This window comes from Sorex araneus, chromosome 4 (genome assembly GCF_027595985.1).
Source record: "Sorex araneus isolate mSorAra2 chromosome 4, mSorAra2.pri, whole genome shotgun sequence".
Taxonomy (NCBI): domain Eukaryota; kingdom Metazoa; phylum Chordata; class Mammalia; order Eulipotyphla; family Soricidae; genus Sorex; species Sorex araneus.
In genome coordinates this window covers 163,086,942-163,104,201 of record NC_073305.1, presented here as the reverse complement: position 1 = coordinate 163,104,201, position 17,260 = coordinate 163,086,942, and the positions used below count along the sequence as shown (strand labels likewise).

Genomic DNA, 17,260 nt, shown 5'->3' with positions numbered 1-17,260 from the left:
GAACAGAGAATGCCATATGAAGAGGATTTTGAAGTCAGCCACAGATCCATCTTTTCTTTGCTTGTCTGAATAGTAGACCAGTCAGTGACAAGAAAACTCCAGGGGGGTCTTGTTAAAAAAAAATCATGTCCTAGTTTGTGGGTGCTTTCTGGTTAAGGATCTTAAATGTCATTCTTGGGGCTTTGCCATTTTTCTTTTTCCATCTATTTCTGTGCTTTACCAGAAACTATCTGCATGTGTATAAGCTAATAAAGTTCCAGCACTGTAGTATTGTAGGCCCTAATAGTGACTCTAAATTCTTTAAAAGATTCCTGGGTATTTTTCTAGTTTTAGAAAATTCCTTAATTATGATTCTTACTGATGTCTTTGACTAAGGTGTGAAAGATTCCTGTGAAGGTTCAACTGTAATGTTGGGGAGTTTTATTTTAAAAGACAATTTGTCTATGGAAAAGTGACTCAGTTGGTGAAGCTCATGCTTTATATGTGCAAGGCCCTTAGTTATATTCCTGACATTGCATGGGCATCCAGTTTCTTCAGGTGTGATTCTCATGACCTGAGTACCACCAAGAGTGACCCTTACAATAAAAGAAGTTCAGAGGTGACTGTTAAAAAGGAAATCAGGAGAATTAGGGAAACACACATATGCAGGTAAAGAGGAAAAAGAGAAGCATTAGGAGCATGTCATTCCTGTTGTCTTTTGCTTTTTAGATATCTCTGTGTTTTTAGTGTTTCATTAGTCTTTTGGAATAAGACTTTTAGGAAGCTAGTTTAGACTCTTTTTTTAATTGAAAGTTTATTATTTATTTATTTTTATTAAATCACTATGAGATACAAAATTACAAAGTTGTTCATAATTGGATTTCAGCCATACAATGTTCCAACAACCATCCCTTCAAGACTCTTTAAGCCTTTTGGAAACTTCTGCACATTAATTAAAATAGGTACACTATTCTCTGTGTTTAACTTGTGAACTCTTACTTCAAAGTGTACTTTATTTTTGAGGAGTGACACATCTATTAGTACATGGATACTTTTCCTGGCTTAATGCTCAGAGGGCACTTCCAGTGGCACTGAGAGTGACTGGGACTGGTATCCATAGGACATGCTGTACTAGGGATTGAACCCAGGAACTTGGAAGAGAGAGGAGCTTGAAAGAGAGGAAATGACTATCTTTATGTGGGGGAATGAAAAGAATTACTTTATTGTGTTAATCATAAAATTCCTCACTGACCACTTAGGACTATACTTAGGAGGTTGTAACTATAGTTAGAGTAGATATTAAATTATAGTGGCTATGGACAAGTATTGCATTTTGGTCCTATTGGTTCTTTCTAATAATAGCATTTTTATCGTTATATATTGTACATATTTTTATACAAGTAATATCTGTTAAACTGTTTAAAAGACTGTTGACATTTTCAGTTTTATTATGAGTGGGATCTGGTTTGCTATTTATATTTCAAATGCTTATTAAGATTATAAAACAAGTTATTATTTTTCATTAAACTTCTGTACTTTAACACTTTACTAAATTGTTTCATTATTTAAAATACTTGATTCTGTTGTGTGCTTTTTTTGGTGAAAACCTTAATATCTTAAAGTAGTGAAAATAGTATATTTTGTTATAAAATGCTACCTCCTTGCATTTAAAAGCATTGCATTGGCTAGGATTTCAAAAAAATCAATTACTTAATAGGAATGTTTGAAAACCTTATTTTTTTCTTGATGTTTTTATTGAAATATCTTTAATCACAAATCTGGCAGTTGTTATAAAATATATTATTCATCATAGACTTGCTGTTATCTTTTAGTTTGCTCTTGTTCTTAATATATTTTGAATTTAAGTTAAAGTATTACAGAGATGCTGGTGATTTTTTTTATGTTGAGCCAATTTTGCATTCACAACTAATTTTTTTTATTCATTTTTTTTGTTTGTTTGGATTTGGGAAATACCCTGCGGTGCTCAGGACTTAACTCCTGTGTCTGTTTTCAGGTTATCATTTTTGGTGGTGCTCGGGTCTGTTTTCAGGTTATCATTTTTGGTGTGCTACTGGGGATCAAACCTGGGTCAGCCATGTGCAACACAAGTTCCTTTATATGCTGTGCTCTCTGGCTCCTATTTAGTTTTCTTTTTGAGACACACTTAATAATATCCAAGAGTTGCTCCTGGCTCTCTTCAGGTGTCACTAGTAGTGGTGCTTATAGGGCATGCGTTCCCAGGGTTTGGACCCTGGGCCTTTTTCATGGAAAGCCTGATCCAGTTCATGGAGCTACCTCTTAAGCCAAATACATCAATTTGAAACAAAGAGCTATTTTTATACTATACTATTTGGTGCATTTTGTTCACTTTAATTTCTTATTTTTTTCAATAAACATAGATGTGTTTGAGACTAATCTGAATTTTATTTTTGTAACATTATTGTACACATTTTTATAGTTTAATACATTCTAGGTGTCGATCACCTTGTACTTTAAAAGAATTTGTATATATGGTTATATTCTTTTACTTTTTCTTTTTTCTTTTTAAATTTCTTTTTTTTGTTTGTTTGTTTTTGAGTCACACCCAGTAATATACAAAGGTTACCCTGCACTCAGGAATTACTCCTGGCAGTGCTCAGGGAACCATATGGAATTTCAGGGATTGAACCTGGGTCTGCTGTGTGCAAGGCAAGCACCTTACCTCTATACCATTTCTCTAGCCCCTGTATTCTTAGTCATAATTTTATTTGCTTTTTTTCTCTTTTTTCTTGATTATGCTTGTTAGGGACATGCTTGATATTACATTTTAAGCTAGTTATGTAACAAGTCTCGCAGTGGAGACCTTACTGGTGCCCGCTTGAGCAAATCAATGAGCAATGGGATGACAGTGTTACAGTGAAGAAATACAGCTGTGGATTAGCCTATTTTCTTTTTAAAGTAATATTTAACATTTAATGCTTAATTACTTTTTTCCATGAAGATGCTTCTGGGACTTTAGTGTTGAAATTTCAGAAAGCATTAGACTGGCATCTCAGCATTGTAAACTCTCCTCAGTGTCTATGAATTGTGTGATTTTCTTTAAAATTTCATCTTTTTATATTTTATAAAACTTCTTCGGAGTAGCAATGTAGCATTGTTGTCCCGATGTTCATCAGTTTGCTCGAGTGGGCACCAGTAATGTCTCCATTGTGAGACTTGTTGTTACAGTAACAATGTTTTTGGCATATGGAATACAGACAGGGAGTTTGCCAGGCTATATCGTTCGAAAGTTGTCGTAGTCAGCAGGCTTTGAACCTGCACAGGGAGACCCCAATGGATTTCTAGTCCATGGCCTTAACCACTCGGCCACGACTACAGACTACTTCGGGGTAGAATGGCAAATTCAGTATTCAACGGTAAATGAAAATGAAAAATTCCCTGTCATTTTTCTGATTTTCTCTTTGCATACTGAGTTCATGTGTTCTGAATGGGCATTATGTGAACAACTTTGTTTTTGATTCTCAGATATTGCTGTTGTGGAGATGAGTGATGCGTTCCGGCAACCATCCTTGTTTTACCACCTTGGAGTGAGAGAAAGTTTCAGCATGGCCAACAACATCATCCTCTACTGTGATACCAATACAGACTCTTTGCAGTCCCTGAAGGTACTGTCATTGTTACTAAATAATTTAGGCCCCAGAAGTATAGGAATGCTTTCTATCATCCAAAATAATTTTCAAGTATAGGAATGTCTTTCTGTCATTCAAAATTATTTTATGATAGTTTCTATTATTTAATATAAGCTATGATTTCAGACTGTTTTGTTAGCGTGATAATTTTGTAGCAATTACTAATTTAGTTACGAATTTTACCTAGAATTGGTAGAAGTTTGTTGCTGTACATATCAGAACAAAACAACATTGGGTTTTGATCTCCAGTAGGCTTGCATAGAGGAGACTGTAGAAGTCCTCAGGACACATATTGGAGAAAGAAGATTATGTCAAGTAAGGTAGTCAGTCCTCCCACTTTGTCACCTACAAGTTCATCGGGCACTTCTGTCCCCAACTTGAACTTCACTCCCCATTGAATATACACAAGAGTGGAAATGCACTGACTGAATCTGCCCAGAAAGTTGCCATTCCCTTTCTGTGGGATACACTTTCTTTCTTCTTTTTTTAAAAAATTTTTTAATTGAATCACTGTGAGATAGAGCATTAAAAAGTTGTTCATGATTGCATTTCAGTCATACAATGTTCTAGCACCCATCCCTCCACAAGTGTAATTTCCCAACACCCGTGTCTCCAGTTTCCCTCCAACCCCTTCATGCCACTCTGTCCCAGCCTGTCATTATGACAGGCACCTCTCTCTTTCTCTCTCTCTCTCTCTCTCTCTCTCTCTCTCTCTCTCTCTCGCTCTCGCTCTCGCTCTCGCTCTCTCTCTCTCTCTCTTGCTCTCGCTCTCTCGCTCTCTTCGTCTCCCTTTCTGTCTCTCATTTTAGGCATTATGGTTGGTGACATAGATGCTGAAAGATTATGTATATCCCTTTACCTGCTTTCAAAACTTAGTTCTTGTCCACAGTGATTATTTCCAGCTCCTGTTGTCATAATGGACCCTCCTCTATTTTAGCTACCATGTGGGATATAGTTTCAATTAAGATGGTAGAGTTAGAGAGCTGGGGATGTAGCTGGAGATATAGCTAGGTGGTAGAGTGCATGTTTTGCATATGCATGGCCCTGGATTTGATCCCCAGCAACTTTCACACACACACACACACACACACACACACACACACACACACACACATACACACACACACACAGACTAATAAAGACTTACAATATTTGCCTATAAAGTTCAGCATGTCCCAATATTCTTTATTACAGGAATTTAGTAACATAAGGTATTTCCTCCATCTGAGAAGATTGCTTAAATAGTCCTTTGCAAGACAGAGTGATTTTAAATTGTGAAATTTAAAATTTAAAATCTTTGAGAAATATTTAACAATTCAGTAAAACGCCTGCTGAGCTGATTATTCACTTCCTTTGTGAAATTTCAGATAGCTTAATGTGGCTTTTCTTTTCTATATCTCTAATATCCAAGTTAAAGCCAATCTTAGATATAAAACCTTAAATCCCAGAACTATATTTCATACGGTTTTATAATTGTTACTTGAAGATCCTGTCCAAAATCCATGCAAAAAAATTAATAGTATTTTGCTTTTATCTAAGTATCTAAAGTGCATTATATAACTTTTTCTAGCATACTTTTGATTTCATTTAGTTTCTTTTAGCAAATATATTTACTGCTTGCCCAGCTTTATCCTATGTCTTTATATCTCTTTCCAGAATACTCTAAAGTAGTTCTTAGATATGTACCTTTATTATATCTTTTTTTCCTGGAACAATTTTTAAAGAAACTCCTACTTTGGTCAGAGAAAGTTCAACAGTCTGAACATATCCTTTGCAGGTAGGGTCAAAGGTTTGATTCATGATATCACATGGTCCCCTGAAAACCACCAGGAGCAGTTGTGAGCACAGAGCAGGAAGTAACTGCCAGACTGCTGGTTATACCCAAAGGAAAACCTAGTTAATTTTACCCTTATACTAAGTGTCATCAACATTCATGGTGATACATCTTTCATGAACCATTTTGATCTGATTCTGTTTACAATATACTTTAGCAGTTCATGGAGTTAAATTATTTTTGTTTCATTTTTCTTTGGATTATGCTTATTTTAAGCAAGGAGCATTGTGTTGGACATTGTGTTGGACTGTATGCTATTTTATTTCTTGTTCTTTTAATATTTGAAAATTTAATTTTATGATCGTTCTTTCATAGGGGCAATGAAAGGTAATTAATTAGAACTATACTTGAGAGAAAGACAAAATAAATCTTATCAGAAAAGTATATCGGATGTGTAAGCTGATTCAGTACATTGCTTTTAGCCAGCCCTTGTATAGTTTTTATTAGTAATTAAAAAAATGTTTTATAGAGAAGACTGCTGGTCTATTTAAATAAACTCACTTATCTTTCATATAATGGTTTGTTGTCAAGTACTTACTATGTACGAGATACTACCTGCTTTACTCATGGACATTTCACATGTAATCTTTAAAGCCTCCCTGTAATTTACATACTCTATCATCCTTTCACAGATGGCAAACTGGGACATACTTAAGGTTATATAACTTGTAAAGTTTCGACCAGGTCTGCCCAACTTCGGAACCCGACTCCCTTAACTAATGAACTCTATTACAGTTACTTTTAGTTGGAAGCTAAGTGTGTTTATTTAGAAAAACTCATCAGCTAGCTTCTAGAGTTGTTCCAGGCAACTTTCATCCATTCTTTTTTCTTCCATTCCCACTTGCTTTTATCATTTTCTTTATTTTGCTTGTAGCCAGCTACATGTCTGGCTCTAAAGAACAGCAATATCCAGGTTAGAAAGTATTTTTAGTCTAATAATTTTCTCCTATCCTTCTAATAATTTTCTACTAAAGCAGTGTATCTAGTTAAAATTTTCATGTCACAATTATAAGTGTAACCATTATCCCGACATCTACCAAGAGAAAGAAAACTGCTGTGAAATAAGGCAAGAGAGATATTTTTAAGTAATAAGTAATGTATATATTAACTAAATAAAGTAAAATTTGAAACATCTTCCTGTTTTCACAAGGCAAAGAAAAAGTGATAATGCTCTTGACTTATATCTAGCTCCACTTTGGCTGAATTTTTGGACTCCTTAAAAGTACTGCTGAAACAATTATACCTTCATCTACTGCTCTTTGTTGAAGAGAATACTTTTTCTACAACAGCAAATTCTCAGGAAGAAGTAAAAGGGAGAAATGAACATTGAACTCTTAAAAAATAATGAATAAAAACTGGAAAACTACTTAAAAACTGTTGTAGCTTTTTCCATGTGAAAAGATATTTAGAATTTAATCAACTTGTATACTTGCAATGAAATTAGTATATTTTCTAATCATAAGTTGCTATAGTATGAATGAATTATTAAATTTTTAAAGAATCATTATAATTTGAAAAAGAGAGTAATTTTTTCCCCAGTAGCATTGTAACAATACAGTTTTCACAATTGTTTAAATTAAACAGTTTTTTCTCTAGATATCACTGTAAAAATCATCTGGAATGTTTAAGAGATATAATCAAGGATGTTGGCATTAATATTAACTCCCCCTCAAAAGGAATTAATAAATATCTACCACCAAAAGAATGAACAAGTAACTTTTGACTTAGTCACTTAATGGACTATTGTAGAGCACTTAAAATTAATTATCTTGGATTTTACATGTCACTATCAGTAGCACTGCACCGTAACACTGTTGTCCCATTGTTCATAGATTTGCTCGAGCGGGCATCAGTAACGTCTCCATTGTGAGACTTGCTACTGTTTTTGGCATATCGAATACGCCAGGGGTAGCTTGCCAGGCTCTTCCATGATTACTATCAGTATATCAAAAAAATAATGGAAGTCACCTTGGAATTGATTTATGAACAAATTCAAATAGTTAACCTCTTAGGGGAAATTGGAATCAAGTTAATTTTGATGGAGAAGGCAGTAGTCAACTACTTCTGTAATATTTCTCAGTGTGGAAGGTATTGACCTACCTATAAGATTGTTTTCATACCTTATGCTTATCTCAACACAGCATTATGCATTACACAAAAGTTTTTGATTCTCTCTCTCTCTCTCTCTCTCTCTCTCTCTCTATTTCTCTCTCTCTTTGCTATATCCCACAAAGCTCAGTGGGGCAGGGGTTCCTTGTGGCTCTGTGCTCTGTAGTTGCTTACAGGAGTGCTCTGGGGAACAAGCAATTCCAGAAGTTGAATTATCTTTCTGACACCAATTTTGTCTCTTTGGTTTGATCAGGGCTGGAGCGATAGCACAGTGGGTAGGGCTGCACTTTGCCAACCCAGGTTCGATTCCTCGGTCCCTCTCGGAAAGCTGGGCAAGCTACCGAGAGTATCCCGCCCGCATGGCAAAGCCCGGCAAGCTCCCTGTAGTGTATTTGATATGCCAAAAACAGTAACAAGTCTCACAATGAAGATGTTACTGGTGCCAGCTCAAGCAAATAGATGGACAATGGGACGACAGTGCTACAGTGACAGTGCAGTGCTATGCTTGAAATAGTGAATTTTTATAAAGGAAAATGTGTTTTAGTCTTATTATGTATTGGTCAGGACAATTTACCTATTTTAGGCATGTGAACCCCAAACATTTGGGAGGTTGGGCCATACCCAGATGTGCTTAGGATTAATTTGTCTCAGGATCTCTCCTGGAGGAACACTGGGGAACATACACAGTGCCAGGGATTGAATCTGAGTTGTCTGTGTATGCAAGGCAAGGGCATTTGCAAGACAACGGCACCCACTGCACTATCTCTTTGCCCCCATTCCCCTAAACATTTTTAAAATTGATTTTCCTAATGTTCAACCTGTGAGAAATAAACTTTGAATGCATTTGGATTTGTCTATTATAAGACAGATTTTATTTATATTTTATGCACTACAGAATTGGAATTCTCTAGAGATTGACATGCACATCAGTTAGTGGTGACAGAGTTTATGTTAAAACATAATGACTATGTGAAAGTATTTCTTGTTAAGTAAATTTAGTCATATTTTTCTTTTTTATCACTATTTAAAAAGTTATTTTCCATGTGAGATTTTCTTCATTAGATTTTTCTGTAAAATAATGTATCTGTATGCTTACTTCTTCAGTGTCTTTCTGAATATAATAAGTTAAAGTGTGATTGTCACCATAAAATTATTTCTTTCCTTAGTTCGTGGTTCCTTGGCAATTGCATGAAAGGTTTTCATACAAAACTTGAGATGTTTTGTGAAGTTACTGTTTATAATGCAGTTTAAGTATATGGTTCTAGATCTCTCTCTTGTATCCAAGTCTCTCTCTTTTTACCTCATGTGTGACTTTCTGGTCCTATCTCTTCACCATCCACTCGTCTCCAGCGTATGACCTTGTCCTCTCTTAACTATTTTCAGTCCAGTGTGTGTCTTCTGGACCTGAAGCCTGAGGCTGGAATTCTGTAACCTGTATTTTCTTGCTAGAAGTTGCTGGGGCTTAAAAATAAGATCTTACAGAAATAATTATATACCCGTGTTGACAACAACATTGTTCACAGTAGCCAAATGATGGCAAACTGTGTCCATCAGAGATGAACAGGTGACCAGAATGTGGTCTGCAGAATTTTAACCTAAATAGGAAGTAAATTTTGACTTATGCTATATGTGGATAAACCTATCCATATATAATCCGAAAAGGATTCAGCACGATCAACCATATCCGCACAGTGACCAAGCTCATTAAAGTTTCGAGAGAGTTCAAGATGCTGCTCTGTCTAACATTCATTGATTTAAAGAAGCCTTTGAGTCTGTTGAGACTGAAGCGTTCATTGAAGTACTAGCCAAACAGGGCATTCAAACTCACTACATCAAGATCCTCCAAGAGCTGTATTACAGATTCACCACCAGGATCTCACCATTCTACAAAGAGAGGGGTTCGCAGGCTGATACCATTTTACCGAAACTCTTCAGTGCCACCCTCAAGAACATCATGAAACGACTGCAGTGGGAAGGAATGGGAGTGAACATAGATGGTCAGCAACTATCCATTTCTGCTTTGCTAATGACATCTTTCTAATAACACCAAACATTATCCGCCAAGAGGCACAAATGCTAGCCAACTTTGACCGTAAGTGTGGAAAGGTTGGACTGCAGCTGAATCTCAACAAAACGATGTTTATGGAAAACAAACTAGTCCCTGATGTTCCATTTGCTCTCAATGGAACGAACATCTCCAAATGCAGCAGCTATGTGTACCTGTGTCGAGAACTCCACATGAGGAACAACTTGGAACCAGTACTGCTCAGGAGGAAGAGAGCAGCATGAAAAACCTTCAAGAGCATTAAAGAAGTGATTAAGAGAACAATTCTACCTTTCTTCCTGCATTAACATATGCCTCAGAGACCTGGGCCCTAAGAAAACAGGGTGAGAACACTATTCAAGTAAGTATCTCAAAGAGGAATTGAAAGAGCCATGCTAGGAGTATCATGTTTCACTCAAATGAGAGAAGGAATCCAGAGTTCCGACCTCCATTGACAGTCAAGAACCAGGGATGCTGTCTCGTCTGCCAAGTTGTTAAAAATCAGATGGATTGGACACATGATGCAATTCAGAGATGACTGCTGGACTAGAGCTGTTGCCGACTGGACTCCACAGACATCAAAAGACGGTGTGGCTGCCCACCAACGAGATGGTCAGACTTCTTCGTCAAAACCCTGAATGAATGGTTTGAGTCTCTCTTCCTGTTCCTGGAGCGAGCAGATATCATTGGGCTAAACTAGCACAAGACAGGGACAAATGGAGATGTTCCTGGCGCCCGCTCGAGCAAATCGAAGATCAACGGGATGACAAGTGATACAAGTATTGGATAAACCTATAGCACTAGCGAATTGTCTGTTCTAGTAGGTCCCTGTACCTAGACCCTTGATCTGTTCTCTGTGGGTGCAAAGGAACCCAGTTTTATTAGAGTTTGTTAAAAACAAGTCATAAAATCTGAGATTTTACTACTCATTTGTGTCTATTTAAAGTGAATGGTTGTAATTTTGAAAAGAGAAGTGAGAACCATTTTGTAAATTTTGCCAATTTTTGTAAATTTTTGGCTTTTTTAAAGATACCTTAAACTAAGTTGCATTTTAAAAACCAGTATTATTTGGCAAATATACTTGGAATTTAGAGTATTATGAAACCCATACAAACTTTTTTCTGTACTTCCTTTTTTTTAAGGTTTAACTCCCTTGGGGCCAGAGAGAAGGTTCATTTCACTGCATAATTGTTGCAGATTTTATGCCAAGTCCCCTCCTTGAAAATGCGGGGTACAATAGTTATGTGAAAATTTTAATTTTTAATGCAAGGCCAGCTCCTTAACCTCTGTATTATTTCTCCAGACTACGCAAAAGTTATAAAAGAAGAAAAAACAATGTGAATGGAATCGGTCTGAGAGATAATATAGTGGATAAGGTGCTTGCTTTGCATGGAGTCAGTGTCTGACACCAGAAGTAATCCCTGAGCACAGAGCTGGGAGCTGAGTACAACTGGGTGTAGCCCAAAAATGAAAGTATGGAAGAAAGAGAGAATGTGAGAGAGAAAGAGGGAGGGAGGAAGGAAAAGAGGAGGGGAGGGAAAGGGAAAGGAGGTGACAGGAAAAAGGAACAGAAGAAAGGGAGGGATGGTCAGTATTACTTAAAAGCGGTACCTGACCATTAGGAGGTAGTGATCTCAATGTGGTAACTCAACAGTCTGAATGCAAGCTTTGCCTGTAGAAGACCCTGGTTCCATCTTGGGCACTGCATAGTCTCCCTTGTTTTCCCTTTGTTGTGTCCTTGGTTCTGTGACTACTAGGATAACCAGGGATTGAATCATTAGTTGAGTGCCAATACACTTAGTTGTGGTGCTTGTGCAAATTTGTTGCAGTATACTAGAGATAATACTCTTTGTTGTGGTATTGGGGATCCTAAGTTTCAGTCCTGCCAGGATTGTACTCAGCAAGTGGGGCAGTGCCACTTATTTAATCCACAGCCTTTGGCCTGTATGACAGCATTCTACCACTGAGACGCACCACAGAGGCCCCTAAGAGTGATTTTTTGTTGGATTCTTTCCAGCACTTTTAAAGAGCACCCAACTTAGTGGTAAAATGTATTTACTCAGTAAATGTTTGGGGACAAAAGCCACTTGAAAAAATCTGCCTCAAGAGCACTCTAGTGATCAGTGAGTCTGTAGCACTGGCCTTGTTTATTTTCCATTCTCTCTCTTGATGTTCGTCTAACTATCTTGCTTCCTTGGTCATCAATCATTGATCTATAAACTTAGACTCTTTGTACTCTCCCTTGTTCACTGTAGCCATCACACACATCCCTTGTTTTATGGAAATATTTTTCTTTCTGTTGGAGAGGAAACAGTCTCATTTCTTTATTTCAATTTTCAGAAATGTTTGAGGTTTTTACTCAAGTTATGTATTAATTTCTTATCAAAGTAAAGAAAGAAACATAGTTTGAGCAACGAGCACATAAGGAATATAGGTGGTTGATGCTATTTCAGGATTTTACTCCAGCCATATAGAATGGATATACTAAATAAAAGGTTTATTTAAGGAAGTTAATTGCACAGTTGTGGAATTTCTGGGGTTTGGGAAAGGAATTTTTAGTTCGGACAATTCTGTTTTCTCTTAGGTATTGCTGGAGCTATAACAAGAAAGAGAAAGCTTATTTTGATAATGGCAGAGCATTCTAAGAAGCTTATACTAAGAGGCTATTTTGAATGCTATTTGTATGTAAAATACACTCGTGTATATATCAGCTTAGTTAATTCATTTTAATTTTTAAAACTTTTGGGGCCACAGTCAGTCGTGCTCAGGGCTTGCTCCTGACTCTGCTCTCAGAAATCAAAGTGGGCTCGGGTTGCTGCAGATAGAATTGGGATGAGCCACATGCAAGGCAAGTACTCTACCCACTATACTTCCTAAGCCCAGTTTTAAAACATTTATTTATTTAATATAGTAGAATTCTTCCACCAAAATGTATTTATTTACACTTGATACAAAATAGGGGAGAAGAAGAAGAGAATGCAGTATTTCTTTTAGGACTGCTTTAGAGCTTTGTTGTAATTAATCTGATTTTTTTGTACAGGCTTTAATTGATAGTTATATGTGTTATCCAGGATCATGAACACAGGTACAGAATGTTTATATATCTGGAATATACCAGTTGGATTTGGGCTGTTTAGTTTTATGATAATAAATTTCATATCATACATGGTTTTAAAATGCTTAAATTTATTTCATAGCTTATTTCATGTGGTCTTCATAAACATCCCAATAAGGGAGAAATGAAGCAAATAAAACAACAGAGCAAAAACAAACATTTATATTAGAAAAAGTAAAATGTAAAATTTATATTAGAAAAAGTAAAAAGTAAAAGTGTGGGGATGTGAAAGGGATCCACTGTTTGGTGAAGACTTGAAACTAGAATTTTGGTGGCAAGCACCGTTTAGTATAAATAAATATTGATTTAAACAGTTGTATACCTTCTGCTTATAAGATTTTATAAACCAATATTATATCAATTTAAGAAAGGCAATTAGATAGGCAAGTAATGCTCTTACTATATAGATTGGGCAAACGCTGAACATTTTGACTGAGGGGTACATATTACTTGTTAGTGTCAAAGCAAGGCTGGGTTTTTCATTCCTGCATTTATCATCACTTTCATTTCTAAGTTTGTTCTCAGATTCTTTTAGTCCTGTAAAATCACAAATTTCCAGGGGTTTATTAGATTATCAAGGTTTTTTTTAACTTTATATTTTCTGTAAACTTTCCAAATGTAAGCAAATGTGGTTTTCTGACTAAATATGGCCCAAAGATCACAATGATATGACATCTGCATTAGCATATTCTCCCTGAGCCTGTTCACCTTTATTTTGGCAGCATGCGGAGGGTAAAGGGAGTCAAACCTTTTTGCTCATGTCCAAGATGTTTATAGCAGTCCATCTGATACTGTGTTGGTCATCTCTGAAGCACTGAAATTAGGTAGTTGACCGGTGTTGGTGAGTAGAAGGTATATCTTTTTGTTGCCAGGTTTAGTGGAAAATTGATCAAGTTCTTCAGAACAAAAAGAAAGATTGGAAGGAAAGACTCAGAAGGTCACCAGCTGGCACCATGTTCTTTATCTGGCCAAGAACTCCAAGCCTGCTTCTTTCTTTCCTTTCAGGGAACAGATCCTGGTTTTTAGTTCTGCTTCTTCCATCCTGAGTCAATTTGACTTGGTAACCACACCAGCTGTTCCCACTTCCTTCCTCTGGTAGTAATAACTACACTTTACGCAAAAAAAAAAAAAGTCCAACTCTGGAGACATTCTATGTTTATACTTAAAATGACCTCTTCACAGTTATATTGTCCCAAATTGACATCAAGATATAATCTTTGGGGCTAGAGAGATAGCATAAGTGTAGTGAGTAGAGCACTTGCCTTGAATGTGACCAACCCAAGTTAAATACCTTATCCCATATTGTCCCCCAAACCTCTTCAGGAGTGATCTCTGAGCTCAGTGCCAGGAGTAAGGAACATACTGATGTAGCCCCCAGAAACTAGCACAAATATCTTTGTCTCCTCTGTAAATAAAGCCTATACTTGATTAACTCTTGTCTTGGTTTCCTATTTAGTTATCAAAGGAAATCATAAGAATTTTCTTTCTTGGATGTTTCTGTTATAGCCAAGGGACATAACTCTCTAGAAGCTCTCTAAAAACTTAGGCCTTAATGTAGTTGTAATAGAGTAATGCATGTTTATAAATATTTTGCTCATATGACCTGGAGTTTATATTTCTAGGCAGTTTAGATGAGAAACTTCCACTAAGAATGTGAAATACAGCAATTGTGTTATGCATTCTTTAAAATTTTACCCAGAGTGCCTTTGATACTAATAAAATCTTCACTTTTTCAATTCAGTGGTTAGATACATCTTGAGGTTTAGTTTGTAATTTTTGTGCTGCATAAAATTGTATAAATGAAACTTTAAAACTGATACTTCTTTTAATGCTACATAATCATGTAAGTAAAGTTTATCTCCTTTAGGACAACAATTTGTATACATTAGGTTCTATAAACTATAAGCAGTTGTTAATAAAAATTTAGTAGATTGCTATAGGGATGCTGCTAATATAGTTTCATAACTTGGTGTAATGACTGAAATGAAGGCAAAGAAGACATGTAAGAGGATTACTACTCCAAAGGCCAATTGCAGAAGAGAAAACATTGGCTCCAAGCCAGTAGTAGTTGTGCTTATCATCTCTCATATGGAGCGGAGGAGCTCCATCAGCCCACACACCACTGTAGACCTCCTTTACTGCCACCAATGCTGTGCCTTGTATCCTTTTCTCCCACCTCCACCGCCACCAAAAAGAAATGATGATAGAGTAGCTCCTATGTGGTTAAGGGCATGTCTCTTCTTTTAGGGTACAAGAACAGATAGTACTTACTGTGATAGACCTAGCCAAAAATAACGATAGAATACTAATTTGAAAGAAACTGGAAATCACCCAATCCAACTTTTATCTTTCTTTTTATTTTTTTTTTTGGTTTTTGGGTCACACCCGGCGATGCACAGGGGTTACTTCTGGCTCATGCACTCAGGAATCACTCCTGGCGGTGCTTGGAGGACCATATGGGATGCTGGGAATCAAACCCGGGTCGGCCGCATGCAAGGCAAACGCCCTACCCGCTGTACTATTGCTCCAGCCCCCCAATCCAACTTTTAGTGTGTTACATTACAAAGAAGTCAAAAGGCATATGGCTAGCTAAAAGCAGATCCTTAGCTTTCATATATCTATATAAATTCATAATCCAGTACTTTGTATTGCTAATTAATGTAGTAATTTATTCATGATTTTATTGAGTACCATGTATATGCCATGCAATTTGTGAAGCATTAAGTGGGGATACATATATGACTAAAATGAGGCCGTTGCACCCAAGGCACTTATAATATAGAATGGGAGAATCAACTTTTCAGACATTTTCATTGTAGTACATGCAAGTGCTGTGATCAGATCTATATGAGGATTTTTTGCCGGTTTTGTTTTGATATCTTATGAAGGGGTATCACTGAATCGCTGTATCATTGCCGTCCTGTTGTTCATTGATTTGCTCAAGTGGGCACCAGTAACATCTTCATTTGTCCCTGTCACGTTCAGGGTCAGGGGAATGAGGCCCATTATTGTTACTGTTTTTGGCATATCGAGTATGCCATGGGTAGCTTGCCAGCCTCTGCCGTGCAAGATTCTGCATTGCTCTCTTCCGGGAGCTTTGTTTTATAGTCTCTGGATCTTGGCCATTGATGAGATTACCTGGTGCTGGGGGCAGTCTGTGGATGAGACTGCCAAGCTACTGGAAAATGGGGGATCTGGGTGGAGGAGGCCCAGTCCTGATCCAAGCAGCCTTGGAGATCTCAGCATGGGTCCCACATACCTGGGTTCCTCTGTTGGTTCCTTCATGGATGTGGCTCGTCTGAGCATGTGGAGAGTGGCCTTGATAATTCTGTGCTGGGTTCTGGAGGTTTTCGGCTGCTGGGGCTCTGCTTGGGCCATGGAGGGAGACTCAACCCGCCTCCCTCCGAGGGGGCCCAGTGAAGACAGCCTGGCGTGGGGACATGAAGGGGTAGGTTTTAAAAAAAATAGTCAGCATAACAAGTGCTGGGGAGAGGTGGGGGTAGGCAGTGCCAGGGATTGAACTAAGGGTCACAAACATGTCCCCTAATACTAGAGCTACTCTACTCTCACCAATGATAAAAAAAACTAAGGAGGATAGATGTCATGCAGAGAGTACTCTGCAGTAGAGCCTAAAGAGAAGAATGGAGAATTTTTTTTGTTAGAGAGTAGAGAAGGATATATTTATATATATATGTATGTATGTATGTATATATATTCTTATATATCTCCATATATATATGGAGAGAGGGGGGAGAGAGAGATAGAGGGAGAGAGAGAGAAGGAGAGAGAAAGAGAGAGAGAGAGGTGGGGGGGTAGAGGTGCCTAAAAGTGTTTGCTGCTCTGGTGAAATTGGAAAATGTGTGTGTGTGTGTGTGTGTGTGTGTGTGTGTAGTATGTGTGTTTCGCAGGAACTACTTGGGGAACACTTGTAGAAGCAACACCTTAATATTTCTTCTCCACATGGCATGTCTTGGGGATTTTTTTGTATAGCTACACAAAGTGCTTCTCTTTCTCTTACTTTCTCTTCACTTGCATTTTGTTATGCTGTTTAAACTGTTTACACCACATTTTTGTCATCCAGTTTTATATTAATAGCCATTTATGTTGTAAGTAACCTTTGCTATTGTATGTGTTAATGTCTGTTCATAATGTTTTTTGTAAACTTCTCATCTTTAAAAACTCTTTGCCCAGGGCCAAAGTGACAGTACAGCAGGTAAGGCACTGCCTTGCATGCAGCCAACCCAGGCTCAATCCCCAGTACCACATGTGGGCCCCAGAGTCCTGCCAGGAGTGATCCCTGAGCATAGAGCCAGGAATAAGCCCTGAGTACCATCAGGTGTGGATCAAAAACCAAAACAAATAAATACAGTCATTATATATCTGTTCCTCTCATTCGGACTCATTTTACTCAGCATGATACTTCTCCAAGTCATTTATAGGCAAATTTCATGACCTCATTTTTCCTTACAGTTGGGATATACATAATAACCTTTCAGCATCTGTGTCACAAA

At 37.2% G+C, this 17,260-nt stretch overlaps 1 protein-coding gene and 1 non-coding gene across 3 annotated transcripts in view; one reads left to right on the top strand and one right to left on the bottom strand.

Moving 5' to 3' along the window:
- MAP3K5 (mitogen-activated protein kinase kinase kinase 5) overlaps nucleotides 1-17,260 on the top strand; it is a 251,880-nt gene that overhangs the window by 75,644 nt on the left and 158,976 nt on the right. For both annotated transcript variants that reach the window (XM_055136320.1, XM_055136321.1), the window contains exon 2: nucleotides 3,484-3,623. In XM_055136320.1, the coding sequence (XP_054992295.1) occupies nucleotides 3,484-3,623 (140 nt within the window). The remainder of the gene's footprint in view (nucleotides 1-3,483; nucleotides 3,624-17,260) is intronic.
- On the bottom strand, nucleotides 3,253-3,334 carry TRNAS-AGA (transfer RNA serine (anticodon AGA)). The gene has a single exon. It is a non-coding gene; the product is annotated as a tRNA-Ser (tRNA).